General features: G+C 40.6%; 1 protein-coding gene across 4 annotated transcripts in view; it reads left to right on the top strand.

Moving 5' to 3' along the window:
• Window positions 1–21,203, top strand: part of RHBDD1 (rhomboid domain containing 1) — a 187,821-nt gene that overhangs the window by 75,474 nt on the left and 91,144 nt on the right. For all 4 annotated transcript variants that reach the window (XM_043909849.1, XM_043909848.1, XM_043909850.1 and 1 more), the window contains one exon: window positions 7,535–7,678. In XM_043909849.1, the coding sequence (XP_043765784.1) occupies window positions 7,535–7,678 (144 nt within the window). The remainder of the gene's footprint in view (window positions 1–7,534; window positions 7,679–21,203) is intronic.

Genomic DNA, 21,203 nt, shown 5'->3' with positions numbered 1-21,203 from the left:
AGTTGTCAACAGAGCTGATACAGTCTTATGGAAGAACACTGGGTCCTTTTGGCTGTTGGTTATGGAGGCCAGCTCACACTGACTTAAGTTTGAGTAGAGGTTTCTCAGTCCATGTGACTCGGAAGAGGTGAATCATACAGGAAGACCGTTTTGGCTGTGTCTCCCATGGTGATTTCTCTCTTCCTATTGGCCTTATTCTCTCCAGTATATATGGCTCCTAATACCTCAGAGTGCTAAAGGAAAAGGGACTTCTCTCCTGGTTCATTTTTTAAATCTCCAAGAGAAACAGGAATGATCCTCTGGATGAAGAGAATAATAACATATTTGTGCACAGACGTGGCTTGAACTATCATCAATGACCTCATCCCAACATCTTCTGTGACAATTGGGAATTGAGGTTTAAAAATGTTAAATATTTTGGCTAAAGTCATACAGGTACTTAGCTACACAACTAGGACTAAACATGCAGGTCACTGATTCCTCACCCCTGCTGTTTCTCTTGTACATGGATATGACATAGGCATTCTACTGATTTAACCTTAGCAAAGAGGGCAGTTTCCCTTACTGACTTGACTTTCATCTTTTTTGAACTTCCTAAGAAAAAAGGGAAACTTGCTAACAGCCTCCTTCATATGAAAGAGGCATCAGCAGAGTAGACACGCAGACCAGAGATTGAAAGGCAACAATAAAAGCCTCTCTCGCCTTCCTTTCCTATCCCCTGTAAGATTACCATATTTATATTTCTTCCGCTGAAGTGATTGGATTTCTTCAAAGGCAGCACTACATAAGGCCAGGTGGCCATGCTAATGGTCACCTAGGGAACTTTTATGAGAGCATATGTATCTCTTACAGGCAATGATTTATTCTGAATATGGTCGTCCTTAGCTGGAAAAGAATTTATAGGTCACAGAACCTCATGAATGTTTAAAAAGCTGTTACCAATCTTTCTGATCTTGGTGGTGTTTCTTGATCTCTTTTGCCGTGAAATCCTGGTATGTGTATAGGGAACAGATGGAGTAGTTTATAGAATAATGATAACCAGAATTTCTTTTATTACAGAGCCAAAGTATATAACTACAAAAGAATATTAGACTAGCATTCATCGCAGGATATAATTTAAACTTATTTATCTTAAGTGTTTGATAGTTAGGTTTTTCTAGCCATGTTTATTATGAAGATTTAAAAATATCTGATTGGGCCAGTGGAACAACTGTAGGAAATTTTTGGTCCTAGGAGACCTGTCCTCATTGTAATAGATATTGATGGGTCCTGTTGATAACTTGGGACTGATCATGTAGAACGTTTAACCACACTAGTCTTTTTGACTTAAAGCACTAAAACTTTCCCTTTCTCTCTCCCCATGTTTTGTCTGGCAAGTACCAAATTAGATTTTATAATATTCAGATGTTTAGAGTTATAGGCTTTATTTTGTGAAGGCACTGCTCAGTCGTGCTTTAAATAAGAAATAACACGAAGAAAGATGTTCATCTCTATCAAGAAAACATTGCCTCAAATCGTAGCAAATTTATCTGTCAATTGAAACTCCACAGATGTATGTCGTGTTTCTGGTATCTGTGTAGATAGGTATTCAGAGCTTTGGGGCTATTTTGGATTTTGAATTAGCTGAATATTTTTGAGGGTAGGTAGGTAGAAATGCTGCTTAGACCTTCTGCAATAAAATGACTTTCCACAGGGATTTGAAAGTGGTAATGAGCCATATGGGAAAGTGCCCAGTGTGCTTTTCGTGTTGCAATAAAATAATTGGCACTCTTAGGGAATTGGGCGGTCTCTCTATTCAGGATTGCTGAAGCATCCTGTGGTATTTAGTGACTTGTCCATAAATATTCTATTACGTTCTGGAATGGTTGCCCCTGTCTTTTTGTTCTTTGTAAAGTAGATGTATTTATTATGTATTGATCATTTGTCCTTATGTGAAAGGTTTGGGGAGTCGGTTTTTTTTTTTTTTTTTTTTTTTTGCTTTTCAGTGAAAAGCACAGAAAGCAAGGTTTGTAGCAGTGCCATAGTCTCCTTTATCTTAGGATATGAAACTTGCTGGTATGTGTTCCTCAACACAGTAGTGGGAGCTGAATTTTTCTGATTGTTCTGTTGAGTAGAAACCAATTTGAGGAAGAGTGTTCATATTAAAAATTGTGTCCAGATCCCATTTCAGTCCTAAATCATTGAGGGGATTTGAGGATATATCCTTATCCTGATTTAAATATCATAATGTTTATATTTTGACCTGGGAAATGTGAGAGAGAATACAGAAGTTGGGTTACAGGAGGTGTTTGGTAAATCCCCATTAATTTCTGGGCTTCCCTGGTGGCTCAGCTGGTGAAGAAAGTGAAAGTCACTCAGTTATGTCCAGCTCTTTGTGACCCCATGAACTATATAGTCCATAGAATTCTCCCGGCCAGAATACTAGAGTGGGTAGCCGTTCCCTTCTCCAGGGGATCTTCCCAGCCAAGGGATCAAACTTAGGTCGCCCACATTGCAGGTGGGTTCTTTACCAGTTGAGCCACCTAAAGAATTCACCTGCAGTGTGGGAGACCTGGGTTTGATCCCTGGGTTGAGAAGATCCCCTGGAGAATGGAACAGCTACCCACTCCAATATTTTAGGCCACCTAAACAATAGAAAATTGTATAACTTCTTTGGAAAACATTCTAGTGGTTTCAAATGGTTAAATATAGGATTACCATATGACCTAGCAGTTCCACTCTTAGGTACTTACCTAAGAGAAATGAAAACATATGTCCAAATAACAACTTGTATACAAATATTTGTAGCAGCATTATTCACAATAGTAAAACGGTAGAAATAACCCAAAAGACATCAATTGGTGAGTGAATAAACAAAATGTGATATATTTATACAATGGAATATTACTTGGCCACAAAAAAGAATGAAATAAGGATTTGTGCTACAACATGGATGAACCATGAAAACATTATGCTGAATGAAATAAGCGATACATGAAACACCACACATTATATGATTCCTTTTATAAAATTGTCCAGAATAGGCATAGCTGTGGAGACAGAAAGTAGACCAGTGTTTGTTTAGGACTAGGATGATCAGCTTAAAACTCAATATTCAAAAAACTAAGATATTGGCATCCAGTCCCATCACTTCACAGCAAATAGGTGGGGAAACAATGGAAGCAGTGACAGACTTTATTTTCTTGGGCTCCAAAATCACTGCAGATGGTGACTGCAGTCATGAAATTAAAAGCCACTTGCTCTTTGGAAGAAAAGCTATGACCCACCTAGACAACATTAAAAAGCAGAGACATGACATTACTACCAGAGGTCCGTCTAGTCAGAGCTATGGTTTTTCCAGTGGTCATGTATGGATGTGAGAGCTGGACCATAAAGAAAGCTGAGTGCCAAAGAACTGATGCTTTTGAACTGTGGTGTTGGAGAAGACTCTTGAGAGTCCCTTGGACTGCAAGGAGATCCAACCAGTCCATCCTAAAGTAAACCAGTCCTGAATATTCATTGGAAGGACTGATGCTGAAGCTGAAACTTTAATACTTTCACTACCTGATGTGAAGAACTGATTCATTGGAAAAGACCCTGATGCTGGGAAAGATTGAAGGCAGGAGAAGAAGGGGATGACAGAGGATGAGATGGTTGGATGTCATCACCGACTCGGACATGAGTTTGAGCAAGCTCTGGGAGTTGGTGACGGTCACTCCAGTGAAGCCTGGTGTGCTGCGACTCATGGTGTCGCAGAGTCGGACATGACTGAGCAACTGAACTGAACTGAGGCTGATCGGGGGTTAGTAAGTGAAAGGTTGTTGATTTCACACACACAGGCACACCACAGAGTTAGTAAAGTATAGCAGAAAACATGTTTACTAGGAGAGTAAAGAACTAGAGCTTCAATCATCCTTTCCTTGTCTTGAAGATGCCAGACAAGTCCCCAGGATGAAAGGTTGCTGCTGTGAGCAATGTGTGTGTGTGACCTCCGGAGGAGAGGATTTTGATCTGGGGTCAGAGATGAGGCTTGACTACTTGGAGCTTTTTGTATAGCAAAGTTTTATTAAAGTGTAATAGAGATAGGGAAAGCCTCTGACATACATCAAAAGGGGACAGAAAGAGTGCCTGCCTTCCTAGATTTTAGCAAGGTGTTTTATGTCTGTTAGAAAGCTATTTATCAGATAAGAGAGATACCTCAAGGCTGAAGGAGTTGCACCAGGCCCCTTTCCCACAATATGCACTTTTGAGATAGGATGGCATGAGGTGTGTCATCCCCAGGCCGTAAAACAATTGACAGGAACACTGGTTTGTTGAGCCATTATCAGCCCAAGGTTTGAGGAAAGAAGAAAAGTCTTAGGGGGAACCATTTTGAAGAAAGGCAAATTCCAAAGCAAATACACAGTTTCATTAACATAAGAAAAACACATTGGTTAGCTCAAGGCAGAACCAGGTGTCCTCAACACAGAATTAAAAGAAGCCTCTTTTAATTTTGTGTAGAGAAGTAAAACAAACTGACACTTGCAGTTTATTTCCTCCTGCCACTCAGGAACCTCTGGCCTTCCTGCCTGTTAACTCTCTCATAACTAAAGAGTGCAGGTTTCTCTGAGGGATGATAAGTGTTCTCAAATTGTTTATGGTAACGACGGCACAACTCTCTGAATTTACTAAGGTCCATTGAGTTATATGCTCTAAATTGATGAATTATATGGTATGTCAGTTAAATCTCTTGAAAGTTGTTGTAAAAACACAACCAATAGACATGGATGCTTTACATGACAAATATTTATGTAAGCACTTATAGTTAGATTATCCAGCTGAATTTTATTGTCATTTCATTTTTTAAAATTAATTACCAGAAATTCTGAACATGAAATTTTAATTGGCCAGGTTCTACCCGCCAGTGTTCTTCTTGTTGGCTTTTTTTTTTTTTTTTTCCCCCTTATAGTCTTATTAAAGCCATAAGTTTAAACTCAGGCCTGTACTATGGTGATATGGAATGATATGGAGGCATATGGCAGAAGATGCATAGTGATGGGTAGGAATTTTCATCAGCAACAGGAAGCACATTGATTAAACATTTGGAACATTATCTTCAAAGGGTATGACCGTGGCAGGAGAGAAGGAAAAAAATTAAGTGGACTTCTTTCTCATTATGGGCTTCCCAGGTGGCACTAGTGATAAAGAACCTAGCTACCAATGCAGGAGACATAAGAGACTCCAGAAGATCCCCGCAAGGAGGGCATGGTAACCTACTCCAGTTTTCTTGCCTGGAGAATCCCCATGGACAGAGGAGCCTGGTGGGCTACAGTCCATCGAGTTGCAAAGAGTTGGACATGACTGCAATGACTTAGCATGTGCACACTCTCTCATTATGCCAGAATTAAGCTCTTAGTCTTCTGTGGAGAAAAATAAGCTCTTCCAAACAAATTCCATAAATGTGAGCAATAAAATAAACTCAAACTGAGTTGAAAAATTTGGTGGAAACATCTTGCAAAAGTCACTTTGCCCCTTGTTAATAGTTTGTAAAAGTTTGACTCTTAAAGCATTATTTAATGGCCATGCTCTCTCTTCTCCTCTTTGATCTAGCAACCAGTTTCTTGAAAGGGTTGGAATAGAAACTATGATCTCTGACATAGAATTACAATTAGAGAAACTCTCGTCACTTATATCGCACTGTAGTTACTACCATCTGAAGTATCATACCTAACACAGAAGTCCTACAGTATATGTTTTAATATTGATCTGTCTGTCATTGTTGGAACCATTGGACAGGAAGGCTTTATCAACTGACATTTTAACCATTCTCTCAAGTCCAGCCAAGTCTTCACTGAAAATACTTCCAGTGTTAAGTAGCTCAAAACTGAAAGAACCCACTCCATATGTCAGTAGCCCATCCCAGCCCCCCTCCAGTACTACTCATGACTTCTAAATTAGTATCTTCTTATGTAAAATAGTTAATCAGAACCTAATATAGAGCACGGGCTTTCCAGGTAGCTCAGTGGTAAAGAATCTGCCTGCAATGCAAGGTATGCAGGTTCCATCCCTGGGTCAGGAAGATCCCCTGGAGAAGGACATGGCAACTCACTCCAGTATTCTTGCCTGGAAAATCCCATGGACAGAGGACCCTAGTGGGCTGCAGTCCATGGAGTCTCAAAGAATCAGGCACAACTTAGTGATTAAACAACAACTGTGTATCACAGGGAATGCTACTCAATACTCTGTAATAACCTACCTGGGAATGTTGTGCAATTGCTAAGTTGTGTCTGACTCTTTGCAACCCCATGGACTCTGGCTTGCCAGGTGTCCCTGCCCCTCGCCATCTCCCAGAGTTTGTCCAAGTTCATGTCCATTGAATTGGTGATGCCATTCAACTATCTCACCCCCTTCTCCTTTTGCCCTCAATCTTTCCCGGCATCAGGGTCTTTTCCAGTGAATTGGCTCTTCACATCAGGTGGCCAAAGTATTGGAGCTTCAGCATCAGTCCTTCCAGTGAATATTCAGGGTTGATTTTCTTTAGAATTGATTGGTTTGTCTCCTTGCTGTATGGGAAAGTGAAAGTGAAAGAAAGTGAAGTTGCTCAGTCGTGTCTAACTCTGTGCGACCCCATGGACTGTAGCCTGCCCAGCTCCTCCGTCCAGGGGATTTTTCCAGGCAAGAATACTAGCGTGGGTTGCCATTTCCTTCTCCAGGGGATCTTCCCAACTCAGGGATCGAACCCGGGTCTCCCATACTTTTGGTAGACTCTTTACCGTCTAAGCCACCAGGGAAGCCCAAGTGAAGTGAAAGTTGCTCAGTCGTGTCCAACTCTTTGTGACCCCATGGCCTGTATAGTCCATGTGTGAATTCTCCAGGCCATAATACTGGACTGGGTAGCCTTTCCCTTCTCCAGGGGATCTTCCCAACCCAGGGGTCAATCCCAGCTCTCCCACATTGCAGGCAGATTCTTTACCAGCTGAGCCACCAGGTAAGCCCTGCTGCATGGGAATAGAATCTAAAAGAGAGTGGGTAAGTATGTGTGTATGTATAACTGATTCACTTTGAAGTACTGTAGAAACTAACACAATACTGTAAATCAGATATGCTCCAATAAAAATCAGTTAAACATAAATGAATATCTACTTCATCTTTAGCACATAAGGACTCAGGCGTGTCCAGTCCCACATGGACACTGTGGTACCATGGTGACAGGATAATTATTACCCACCCGCATGAAGGCATTCTCCGTTGGTCATCTTTTTTTTAAACTTTCTTTTTTTTAAAATTTAAATATATATTTTAAAATTTTGCAATGTTGTATTTTTTTCCTGCTATATAGCAGTACAAATCAGCCATAATTATACATATGCCCCCTGCCTCTCTAGTCTCCTTTCCCCACCCCCTCTCATCCCCCCAGGTCATCATACAGCGCCAGTCATCTTTTCTTATTTTGAGAATTAGTACTCTAATCAAAGTAATGACATAGATTATTTTAATGCCTTTTGCTTACAAAATAGGAAGTATGAAAAGGAATAGTCCATGGCATTGTTCCATAACTTGTTCATTGTGCCTGTAGGCTACTCTGGATATCAGGATTATTACCCATATGGCGGGCGAGGTGCTTATGAAGATGTCCCCAGGAACTATGACACGTACACCGCGGGACTGAGTGAAGAGGAGCAGCTGGAGAGAGCATTGAGAGCCAGCCTCTTGGACCAAGGTAGGGGATTTGCACCCTTCTCTTATTTTAAAGTACATACCTCACATGGTGTGATGTCTGAAAAAGGGCTGTTTGTAGCAAATTAAACTTTAAATAGTTTATAAAAAGGAGATGTAGATGAAAAAAATGTGTGCAGATTGTGATTACAAAGAATGGGGTGCGATGCCATATTCCCAGCAACCTAAGCTAATAAGGTGCCAGACTATGTATGTATTGTTAAAGTGGTTCTTTTTATAGGCCTGCTGCACTCAGTGCTTTGGCATTAAAGTCAAGAAACCTAAGAAAAAAATTCTTAGGTACATGAACGAAGGGTTTACGTTGGAATGCATATCTATAAGGCAGGCTATATGGCACTATACATCAAAGTGTCGCCAACAAGCCTTCTTCAGAATCACATGGGCAGCTTGGTGAGAATGCAGACTCAGGGTTTGGCTGCAGGCCTGCTGAACCAGTCTCCCTGAGAGCAGAACCTAGAAATTTGTATTTTTAACTGGCTTTCAGACGATTCTTTTACCAATTAGTGTATGAAAAGAAAGTGAAAGTGAAGTCTCTCGGTTGTGTCCAGCTCTTTGCGACCCCATGGACTGTAGCCTACCAGGCCCCTCAGTCCATGGAATTTTCCAGGCAAGAGTACTGGAGTGGGTTGCCATTCCCTTCTCCAGGGGATCTTCCGGACCCAGGGATCAAACCCGGGTCTCCCACATTTCAGGGAGACGCTTTACTGTCTGAGCCACAAGGGAAGCCCTATGTGAAATAGTATGTGAAAATCACCCTATTTATTTTGCCATCTTTCTTCTAGGTTTGGTAATAAGTTTTGGTATTCCTGTTTTTATTGTTTGTGTGTCTGAGTGTTAGTCACTCAGTCATGTCCAACTCTTTGTGACTCCATGGTCTGAAGCTTGCTAGGCTCCTCTGTCCATGGAATTCTCCAGGCAAGAATATTGGAGTGGGTTGCCATTCCCTTCTCCAGAGGAATCTTCCCAGCCCAGGCCTCACACATTGCAGGTGGATTCTTTACCATCTGAGCCACCAGGGAAGCCCTTTTATTGTTTAGTAGTGACTAAAAATCATCTGTTGATTCGATAAGCATTTATTAGGGTCTTGTTATGTTTCATGTACTATGTTAGGAAATACAGAAAGGTTAAAAAAAAGTGGGGGGGAATCTTCCCCCACAAAGTGTAATTTCTGATAGGGGAGAGGTCTGTTAAATGCCATTGTTCTTGAGTTGCTGAGCTGTGTCTGACTCTTTGAGACCCCATGGACTGCAACCCGCCAGGTTCCTCTGTCCATGGAATTTCCCAGGCAAGAATACTGGAATGGGTTGCCATTACCATCTCCAGGGGATCTTCCCAACATCTACTGCATTGGCAAGAGAATTCTTTACTCTTGAGCCACCAGGAAAGCCTGCTCAATACCATAAGTAACCATAATATCAGGTACCTAAGAGAAGCTTCAGCCGTTTTCTGGAATCAGCGAGAAGGGGTGAGCTTTTTCTTAACTAGATCTATCAGAGTTTCACAGAAGAGGTGGTGTTTGAGTTCATCCTTGAAGAATGTGTAGCATTTGCCGAGATGTGGAAGGGCCTTCCAGGCAGGAATCATATCCTCTCAGACACAAGAGTAAGGGGTGTGGTCATCCCATCCTCGCTTTTGAATAAAGTGCTAAGAGAAGAAGGGGAAGCAGAGTGGGCAGCTAGGCTGGGGCCTGATCACAGAAGTCCCAGAATTAAATAGGCCACGTGGAAAATGGGTCTGGTCTATGATGTAGCCTCCAGTAAGAGTTTTGCACGGGAGAGTGATGTGATCAGAGCTGTGTTTCATGGATCCAGCAACAGTCATGCCAGGAACAAGGACTGAGCATGAATGGGGGGTATCGGGCATTTACAACACATGACAGGAGCACACAGATTCCCACAACTTGGCTTCTAACGTTAGGAATACGGTCTTAGCAGTAAGAGTGTGCGTGGAGGTGGGCAGTGACAGCAAGAGGGAAGACAGATCAGAAGACTTGAAGTAGTCTAATCACGGAGCAAAGTCTGGATGATGAAGGTGGCTGAGGCAGTGGAGAGGAAGAGCTAAATCAGGACTTCTCAGATGAAGAGTATCAGAACTGTGGTCTGTCAGTCGTCTATTACTGGGTAAAATCGCCCAGACACACTTGGCCTAAAACAATACATATTTCTTCCACATATATGGTTCCGCACGGATGATCCCATGGGCCAGGCTTCGCTGGTCTTGGCTGGTGTGCTGAGGAGTCTGCAGGGGTCAGCTGGGGCTGGCTCTTCTAGGACAGCCTCCTCTACCTGCCTGACTGACTGCTGTCTGATGCAATGGTGGCGATCTGTCTACACGTGACCCATCATCCAGCCCGCCAGCCCAGGTTTGTTCACCAGGCCTCAGCGCGAGGGTTCCCAGGGAGAATGTGGGAACATCCTTAGGCTGGTGCATTGTTGGTTCTGCTGTATTTTGTTACCGAAGTAAGTCAGGAGACCAGACAAGATTCAGGGGATAAGGAAGTAGATTCCTCCTCTTCCTGGGCAGAGCTGTAGAGTCACATTGCAAAGAGGATGCATGGAAGCAAAGGTGGATAACCGGGAATATTCTTGCCATCGCCAGCTTTAATGGACTGCCGGTATCACAGTCACTGGAAGCGTGCCTTAGCCTTGGAATCCTAAACGCTGGGGCAAGGCCCAGAGGCTGTATTTTAACAAATTCTAAAGGTTAGTCCTGGGCACAGCAGGTGCTTAATCACTTCAAGGTGAGACATGAAATATTACGGGAGGTGAGGATATTATGTATTTAATAATTTAATTTGGAGCAAACCATAGTCTTAACAGAACTGTGTCTAAATTTGTTACCTTGGACTGTCCATTGCATGTAATACAGTATGCTCTATTGGATGTAAATCTTAGAAGTGCAGTAGAAATGTTATCACTGATAAAAATATTAATCCCTGTGTATCACACACACACAAAGGTAAGGAAGTCAGGGCAAAGCTGCTAAGCTTGGACTTTGTACAAAACTTTATTTAGTACCATAGAGAGACAACAGGAGGGGATTTTTGGAGTGATGGCAATATTCTGTATCTTGGTCGTTGTGATAGATATACTGCTCTTTGCGTTTGTCAAAACTGTATCCCACAAAGAGAACATTTTCCTTAAAAGGAGTTTTAAAAGATGTAAGTAGAAATTAGCAAGAAACCCAGTGAAATAACTGGTAGTCTTGCAAACAAACACTATAAAAATCATTAGTGAAAAGGTCTTGTTTAGAAATGAAACATTGTTATAACTGATTCACTTTGCTTACACCTGAAGCTAACTCAACATTGTCAATTAGCTACACGCCCCCCACCAAAACAAGAAAAAGAAACAGGTCATTCACATGGTGATAAAGGGTCACTTCCTAGAGGACATGTTAATAGGGAAGCAGAGAGACTTAGGATTCATCACCTGAACCCAGTGATCAAACCTGGCAGCATTATTATGGGATGGCCTGATAGTGTATGTCTCCTGATGCGATGCCATGTGAGGAACACAGCATCGACTATGACGTAGTCTTACTAAAAATGCTTAGTCTTCCAGAGTAAAGGTCCATATACAGGAAATACATGGAATAGAGGAAAAAGTCAAGACATCATATAAAACATGAGGTTTCAACAATTCAATGAGACTGGTCTCCTGGAAAAAAAATCAATGTCAGAAAAAAAGCAAGATGTGATTTTTATATTAAAAGGAAGTAACAAGCAAACACAAGCACCTTGAAAAACTGGTTCTTATAAAGAGACCTTTTTTGAGGAAACAGAAACTTCGTATTTGGGCTATATGTCAGATGTTATTTGGGAAATAGACTAACTTTCTTTGAGGTGACAATAGTATTATGGATAAGTAACAGAAGGTCCCTTATTCTTGGGAGATACCACTGAAGTATTGTATTTGGAAGCAAAGTAGTATGTCTGCAACTTACTTTCAATTTTTAGATGAAAACAGCTCTCTCCTCTCTCTCCTTCTCATTCACTCATTCAAATAAAGGTGAGAAACTGCAAACTTTACCCTGCAATATATCTCTTGAAAATCCAGAATGACAATACTGACAATTCTAATTAGTTCTACAATTAAGAAACCAATTTATGAAATTAATGTTTTCCAAACTTACTTGACCACAGAACTTCATTTTCAATGAATGTTTTTAAGAGCATATGGAACTGGTTCCAATGAAACTGATCTGAAGAGATCTCTTAAAATGAGTATATGTACAGTAATGGACAACAGCAAAGGAAATAACTTTGCAAATTGTTTATATTAATTTCAATTTTATTTCCCTTAAAACATTTCATGACTGTCTTACTAAGCGTGAGAAGTCAAGGAGACATTTTAAAAAATGGACCTTATTATTTTTTAGCCTTATTTCCTGTAGAAAATTGTTTGGTTTATTTTATAACCATTGACCATTATGGTAGGTACCTTTGTTTTTAACCTTACTTTTTTTAATTCATTATTACGTTGTAATCATCTTTTCATGCCATTAAAAACTTTGAAACATACAAATCCTCCATATATTTTCTTAAACTTACACCTGTTTCTTTTTTTTTTTAAGACTGGAGATCTTTTTTAAAGATGACAGATCTGGAGATCTGTCGCAAAGAGTTGGACACTACTTAGCGACAGAACATGCAGGCACAGTGTGTTATTAATAATAGTATTTTTAATTCTGTGTTTGTTGAGATCATTATATATTTTTCTTCTTTAGTCTATTATTAATAACTTAGTAAATAATTTCGATTTTCAAACTCTGTCCTTGGAATTCTCCAGGCAAGAATACTGGAGTGGGTTGCCATTCCCTTCTCCAGGGGATCTTTCTGACCCAGGCATCAAACCTGGGTTTCCTGCACTGCAGGCAGATTCTTTACCGTCTGATCCACCAGGGAAGCCCCAGTCTATTATTAATAACATACTAAGTAATTTTGATTTTCAAACTTGAAGCAGGTTTGCATTCCCAGGTTAAATCTCATGTGTTTGTGATGTTTATGGTGCATCTTGGTGAAGTGCCATGTGTACCCAAAAAGACTGTGTGTTCTGCTCTAGTTGAATGGGGTATTCTGCAAATGTTAATTATATTAATTCAGTTGATAGTGTTGCCCAGGTCTTCTAGTCCCTGCAAATTATCTGTCTACTTGTTCTATTGAACACTGTATTTTGAATTTTGCAGAATTACTATAATATTGAATATGTACCATAAGGTCACCCTCAGTGTCCCAACGGCTTTGAATTCCTCCACCGTTACCTTGTTTCTGGGTGGGGGCTGATGTGGCTGAGTGTTTCTCAGTGTCTGCTTGGACTTCATTTTTAAGTCCTTGTGCTGTAACTGGGTTAGGTACTCCATCCCCTCCCTTACCCCTCCTCCGGTGGGTGGCACACCATTGTTCCTCGTTGTTGTTCAGTCGCCCAGTCGTGTCCAGTTCTTTGTGACCCCGTGGACTGCAGCACGCCAGGCTTCCCAGTCCTCCACTATCTCCCGGAGCTTGCCCAAACTCAAGCGCATCAAGTTGGTGATGGCATCCAACCGTCTCATCCTCTGTCGCCCCCTTCTCCTCCTGCACTCAGTCTTTCCCAGCATCAGGGTCTTTTCCAGTGAGTTGACTCTTCTCATCAGGTGGCCAAGGTATCAGAGCTTCAGCATCAGTCCTGTACACTTTCCTGACCCAGGTATTGAACCCAGGTCTCTTGCATTGCAGGCGAATCCTTTGCCATCTGAGCCAACCAGAGAAGGCCCATTTACTTGTTGCTCTCTGCTTTTTAGCCTGGCCATGGGAGGCTGGTGCAGGGTGTGCTCTTACTAAGCCTCAGTCCAAGAAGTCACTGTGTCCCTTGGTTTGGAGGCATGGTCTTTTCAGTGTCCCTGACCCTCCCTCCGGTTTTAGAGGTTGTTTTTTTGTTTTTTTCCCTTCCTCTTCCTTTTTCTAAGCTGCCGAAGGCTCTTACTATTTCCCTAAGGGAAACTTGGTTTTTGTCTTTCTTGCAGGCATTTAAGTCTTTTGTTCCTTAGGGACAATAGGGAAGAAGGATCCAGGCAGTCTTTCCTCAGGTGGCTGCTGTTCTGTCCCTCAGGGCTACCCCAGGAAGGACAGAGGACAAAGGACACATGCTCTGAACTCACCTGTGTCTTTATAAGGACCAGTGGAGGTCCTGAGAAGAGCCTGAAAGTTGGGTGTGAATTCCTTTATATTGCAGCCCCCTATGTGTTCTGTGTTATGTATTCTAAGAATATAATCTTGCTAGCTGTCTCTCTGCCTTAGCAGTGTGTTATCAGTGTTGGCTGAATTCTCCTAAGTGTCCAGGAGAGCCTGTCCTGGGTAAACAAGGGCTCCTGTAACATCTCGGACTTCAAATTAGCTGACTGCCCTACTGCCGTCCCTTTCTCATAGGTTCAGGACAGAATATTAGTTTGCAAATTGTCCAGCATTTATGCTTAAAGATGATAGTGGTGCTTTTTCCAGTTTTCTATATCCCCAGTGGAACCAGAAGTGTTTCTGAATCTTCATTGGGGGTTTCAATTTATCATCTTAGTACTTTTATTTATTAGCTTTTTTTTTTTTTTAAATAAGGAAAATCTTCCCCTCATGAAGAAGGTAGAATCTATAGGCTTGTTTTAAAAGGCAGGGTAAATGCTCAGTTCTTTTTCTTTGATTCCCAGTTTTCAGAAAAGAAGTTAGCGTAATAGTCACCAATAATACTGGGATATGAAAGGGCCAAATTGTGGAAATTCATTTGGCAGAATACCGGTCCAGCAAGAAACATCCAGCACCAAATTAGTTTCAGACCTCTCTTTAGTTGGACATACTGGAAGAGTAAATTAAAGAATCAAGGTACCAACTTTGTTAACCTCAGAATTTGCTGCTGTCATATTTCTTAACAGTGTACCTGGCTATAATTACAAGTCCTAAAGCTCATGCCAGGAATAATAATACCACGGGAGCCTTTGTAGAAGAAATATCGAAATCCCTATTATTTCAAGAGGCTTGTGCACATTTACTACCATTAACAGAAATCTTGTCCTGTTCCGTTGGCAGTCTCAGCTTTTATAAACGAATCCAAGAGGCAGCTGATGCCACAATAATAGAAAAATTCTGGATGAGAGCCATCTCTTTCTTTGAGTCAAAAGGCAGATGCCAACTAGGAACATTAGCTCATTGCATTTTCCTCTCCCCCTCCCCCACATCCTTCCATGTATAATTTGTGCCTTTTTTTTTTTTTTTTTTTTTAAAATAGCCTGCCACCAAGTTCAGCTGTCAGTTGGGTACAAAGCTGTGTCCTTTTCAACTTCTGTCTGCCAGCCTGGGGCATGTGTACTGGTTTAAACTGGAAATCCTCATGACATGTGGAGTAACGTGTGTTGCTTTTCCTAGACTCCTCTGAGAGGCAAACGGCCACAGTCACACTCTGGCTCTCTTGTGAAAATCAAGCAGAGTTGTCACCCCTTCCCCACACTGTACAGTTGGGGTTACTGGCTGGCCATATGTGGAGCTATGGTGGGATAAACTATAATACAAAGGTCTTGGCTTTAGATTGAAATGGGTTCCTGCTTTGTCTCTTAAGTCCTCACATGTAATATTAACCAGGGGAGCCATATTGGAAAAGAGTGTCTAGGTTCCAAACTAGTATGTAGGGCTTTTGTTGCTAAAAGATCACTTGACAGTATCTTTGAATCCTGTTTATAGGCATTTATATTCATAGGGACCAATTCAGGTATATTTTAAGTGAAAAAAACAAAGAGAGGATTTAACTGAGTTGTCTGTTTTGCCTTTTATTGAAGCTACACCAAAGTATATGCAAATGACATTTGTTTATTATTGTATGGAAAATTTTGAAAAAAATGGAGTAAATTACATACATGTTTTTAATCTTTCATCATATGGTACATCATATGGTACGAAGAGAAAAGGCTTAGAACCGCAGTGGTCTGAGCGTCAGTCCTCACTGAACTAACTTTACTTTAGATGTGTGTCACTGAAACTAATCAGATGTTTGCTTTATTACTATTCTTTTTTTAATAATAAGAGAGTTGAAGTGGGTCCCCTTCAAAGTTTTCTTTCTTTTCCATTCTTCTGTGGTAATGGACTGAGTAGGCAGGCATAGCCAGAAAGAAATGGGGACATTGAGAGGTATCAGGCATTGACGCGTTTGTCATCTAGGTCTCAGGGCTGATGGCTAAAAGATCATTTCTGTATCCGAAGATAAAGTCACACTACTGTCTAAGGCAGATCTACATTGATATGTAAATACGTTTGATGGTGGTACCTTCTTTAGTCGCTTGATTATGTGAGTCTTCACTGGCCCAATGCAGGCATAATGCAGTTGGTGATTTTTAACGTATGCAAATGTTCACGGCTGGCCTGCTTGGCTTTGCAGGCGTGTTGGAGGCCAGGACAGAGATGCACAGCTCATTCTGTGTGACCACTTAACTTTTTTTTTTTTTAAGTAATTTGATGTGTTTTCCCCTAGGAAAACTTTCTCTATAATGAAAAACTGCCATCTGCCAGATTTCCTGAAAGCAATTTCATCACAGAACGCTTCCTTTAGATTACTGGTTCTTACTCCCTACTCTCGACATTAGATATTCATTTCAGTGAGTAAAGTTTGATATTCGAGACTGTAGCTAGATGTGAAATTGTGCGTGTAAAGAAATATAAATACATGCTTTTTCAAACCTGTGAACTAACATGTGAATATATCCCAGTCAGGAAGGGAAAGAATGAAATAAGTGGACCAAGGTTCTGTTTAGGTTGCTATTGGGAAGGAGCAGGCCTCTGTTGAGGCTTTATACTTAGAAAGATTAACTCTATCTTGGCCACTGCTAAAATAAAAAAAAAATAAAAATAATGATACATGGAATTGAAACACATTTGAGAAATTGACATTAATAGTTCTTTGTGAATTATTTTTTGATTTTCCCTTTGCCACCTACCCCCACAATCACCATTTATTTAAAGTATTATTCAGATGCTAATGAGTAGATTTAACAATAAACAAAACTCGAATGAAGTAGTTCCACCCACCCACATCTTCTCCATCCTGTTTTGGGGGCTAGCAAGTCTTAGTGGTTGCAGGAATGTTGCCTGGTGGATTGGTCACATTGCTCTGGATGACTGTTCATTCTGTTCCTTAGCAAATCCCTCTTGGAGTCCCTTGTCTGTGTGTGATACTGTTGCGTAATAACAGGGTACAGAAATGAGTAGGTCTTCTTCTTTGTTATCAAACCCAAAGTATTATTCTTTTTGCTGACTGACAGGAGATTTAAGTGACTTCACTTCAGCTACCCCAATATATTGGATTTAGGAAAGAGATAAAGTAACTTTTGAAATGAGTTGGTCCTTTTACTTATCCATCTATGAAATTCTCTGTTTCAGCAACTGTGATTCCTTAAGCTGTGTAAGAATCTTATAGAATATCAAATTTATTAATATGATGATTTGGATACTCAGGTTATCTATACAATTTTTTTCTTTTTTTAATCTGTACAATCTTTAATACCAAAGTTATTGATGGGTATATTCAGTGTCTCATAAGATCAGACTTAACTGGAGAAAACTCTTTTAATATAGGCCTGTTTAAGAGATTCCTCATTCCTATAAAATGTTTTAATTAGGAAGAGAGTTGTCAAATAGTGCTTTAAAATTATAGTAGATTCTATATTCTTATTAATCAAACAATTGGAAGTGTGAAAATTTTTCTAATTATATGTATCTATACTAAAATAGGAAACAAAACATATTCTCTTTTGATTGGAGCTAAAGGCCTAGACTTTGTTTCATTGACTCAGCAGTTGATATTTTAATGAACAAAATTAAATAAATTAATTTTTTAATTTGAGCCTTTCTTATAACATATACCATATAATTGTACCATATAATTTTAAGTACATAACTGCAGTCTTGGGGAGGGACCTCTTATATCAGTCCTTTGCTTAATTTACTTAAATTATTTTTAAAGTAGGTAATGGAGAATGATATAAGACCATACCATTTTCAAACACAAATGACACGGAGAATGACCTTAAAGGTCACCATTGTCTGACCCTTGACGTTACCCAATGAGGAAGCAGACTAGGGGAAGTCAAGAGACTTACATCCTCTCACAGCGTGTATCTGTGTCTGTTAACTGTGGACAGTGGCCTGCCCTGGGGATGCCGGAGCCACGTAGGTCGGGTTCCCCAGGCATGAGGATCCTGGGAGCCAGGACCTCCCTGGAAGGTGCGAGACTGAATCCACATTTCCTCGTGCTCCTATGAGTCCAGGTGGGACTCATAGCTGAACCTTAAATTAGTTTCCACATCCGTCTTCTGGGCTGCCTGCAAATGGAATTCCCAGCTTTCTCCCAAAGTCCTCCCTGAATTCCAGACGTCCCGGGGTGGGTGTTGCTGAGGGCCTGAGACACGTGGTGATGAGCACCTGAGCTCAGTTCAGTTACTATGGTCTTCTAGAATTTGGACAAGTGTTGTCATGCTGGTTAGAAAAGAATATATTAACGTGGAAAATACAAATCACCAAAAAGAAAAGACAAAAATTAGTTCATAACTCCATCACCCACATTAAAACCACTCACATTGAATCCTTGCAGCTACCCATAAGATAGGCACCCAGAAGAAACCGCTGTACATGTTTTGGTGATTTTTTTCCAGGTCCATGAGCATTAATGATTCTGTGCCAGGAAGGTTCACATCCCCACACAGAAGCCTATGAGATAAGCATTTGTCTTTGTAGTCATTGTTTTAGATTGGGAAACAGAGAAGTTAATTGGCAGGCCCGGGGTCACATGCTGAGTGGCAGACAACAGTCGAGAAGGCCAGACTCCTCTATTCTTTGCTGGGACACTTTCTACATTGTCCAACATAGCCTCTTCAGGAAAAGCGCTTGTGGGCTGCTGTGAATTGTCAGCTATGGAAGAGTCCAGCGTGAATCTGTCTGTAGCCCTCCACACAGTCAGCCCGCATGGCTGAGCTGGAGTTATGTTTGTATTCTTGGAGGTGGATTGGCCATTGCAATCATCCTGACACCAGAACACTGAAAACTCTTAGGTAGACATGGTATGATAGTACAGTCTCAGCTAAATTGAAAAAGATAATATCACTTACAGAATGACAGTGACATTTCTCTTACTGTTGTCTTTGCATCATTGGCCAAGTTCTTTGGTTGATTTTTTTTTTTTTTAAGTAAAAGAAATCCTGGCATTAATTAAGAATTGTGAAATCAATAGTTTGTATAAGAGAAGAATGACCTTCTTATGGCAAGAAACTTGCGTCTTAGATATCTAATAGAACACACACCAAAAAATATGCTTCCTATAGACAGTCATAGATAATCTTCTGGGCAGTCGTTTATTTCTACCAAAAATTATAGCATGTGAGTTTGAAAATATTGTTTTTACTGTGGGCTCAATTAATGTCATTTGAATTGATATTTGCACTGCTTATTTAAATAGAACTCAATTTTTCTTCAATGGCTTTCTTTTTAGAAAAAGATTCATAACAAAAAGGAATATATGTGCTTGCACTAAGAGTGCCTTAAGACATCAGAATTTTACACTGAGCTACCGCCTGCCAATGCAGGAGATAAAGGAGACATTAGTTCAATCCCTAGGTTGGGAAGATCCCCTGGAGGAGGAAATGGCAGCCCACTCCAGTATTCTTGCCTGGAAAATCCCATGAAGAGAGGAGCCTGGAAGGCTACAGTTCATGGGATCACAAAGAGTCAGACACAACTTAGCTACTGAGCATAGACAAAAACAGCAACATTTTACACATTCTTCTAGCTCCTTGCTGGGCTTCCCTGGTGGCTCAGGCGGTAAAGAATTCGCCTGCAATGCAGGAAACTTGGGTTTGATCCCTTGGTTGGGAAGATCCGCTGGAGGAGAGGGTATGGCAACCCACTCCAGTCTTCTTGCCTGGAGAATCCCCATGGACAGAGGAGCCTGGCGGGCTACAGGTCCATGGGGTCATAAAGAGTCGGACATAGCTGAGCGACTAAGCAGCAGCTAGCTCCTTGTTAATAGGAATCATTCATGTGAGAATTTTCACTGTCTTTTACTCAGCCTCTTGGATCTTACTCGGAGTTGCACGTGTTCATCCATTTTGTTGTGTTGTTTTGCTAGTGAGAAAAATCAAGAGTCATGTTGGTTTCCATTTATTACAGAATCACAAATAGCTTTCAAAGTGGTCTAGTTTCATCACATGGCAGTTCTCCAAGGATTCAAAACTATTTATAATTCTGTTGTATTTTGTTATGGAGAGCCAGATGTGAGAGTCATGCATAATATGTATTTATATATCTTCGTGAATCTCAATTAGGGATCAGCAGTCTTCCTGTGTCACATCTGTGTTATTTAAATCTACTTTTGTTGTAACACAGGACCAAAATTGTGCAGTGTTATGAAGATTACTATAAATATTAAACTGATTAAAATTACATTGTAATCATCTGCTTTAGAAAAATTGCAAATGGCCTAATCATGCCCCAAAAGGAAGTAGGTGAAATAAATCATGATCTAGAATAATACTCAGCCACTAAAAAGAGAAACAGGTTCACAGTGAGTCAAATGAGCAAGATATAGCAGTATTCTAAGTAGAGACACATCTATTTTTGTAAGACCTAGTAAATGTACTATAAAAAAGATTGGAATAATATTTAGCAAAATGCCACTCATCCTATTTCTCAGGAATAAGATTATGGTGACTTACTTTCTTGTTTTGACTTCATGCCATTCTCTCAGATGTCTGCAAAATCATGTAGAACTTTTATTTTAAAAAAATATGAAAATCTACACATTGCTAAGAATATGCAGTATTGGCCTTCCTCTTCTTTGATGTTATCCGCAGCCCCACTCTGTTAAAGGCATCAGGTTGTTTTTTGTAGAGAAATGCAGAGAAAACTCCACCTCACGCCTTCACCTCCAGCCTCTGTGAGCTACTTACTCCATCAGAGTGATGAGAGAGATCGTGCAGAGCTGATATCGAAACTAGGATCTCTCTACATCCAGTCCCCACTTTTCCTTTTTGCTCATTTCCTTCTTTCCCTTCTCATCTATCCTTCAATCCTTCCAGGCTAAAAGTATCCACATACTCTGGGCAGGAAGAACAGTGGCTTCAGTGACCAGTAGCTAGCTCTCCCTGGCTGCTTCAGTGATTTCTTTCTTTTTTTTTTTTCTTTAATTAATTTTTTTTAATTGAAGGATAATTGCTTTACAGAATTTTGCTCTTTTCTGTCAAACCTCAACATGAATCAGCCATAGGTATACACATATCCCCTCCCTTTTGAACCTCCCTCCCGTCTCCCTCCCCATCCCTCCCATCTGGGTTGATACAGAGCCCCTGCTTGAGTTTCCTGAGCCAGACAGCAAATTCCCAGTTGGCTATCTATTTTACATATGGTAATATAAGTTTCCCTGTTACTCTTTCCATACATCTCACCCTCTCCTCCCTCTCCCCATGTCCGTAAGTCTATTCTCTTTGTCCGTTTCTCCATTGTTGCCCTGTAA

This window comes from Cervus elaphus, chromosome 8, assembly GCF_910594005.1.
Source record: "Cervus elaphus chromosome 8, mCerEla1.1, whole genome shotgun sequence".
In the NCBI taxonomy this organism is placed as follows: Eukaryota; Metazoa; Chordata; class Mammalia; order Artiodactyla; family Cervidae; genus Cervus; species Cervus elaphus.
This window is presented reverse-complemented; position numbering and strand designations above follow the sequence as displayed.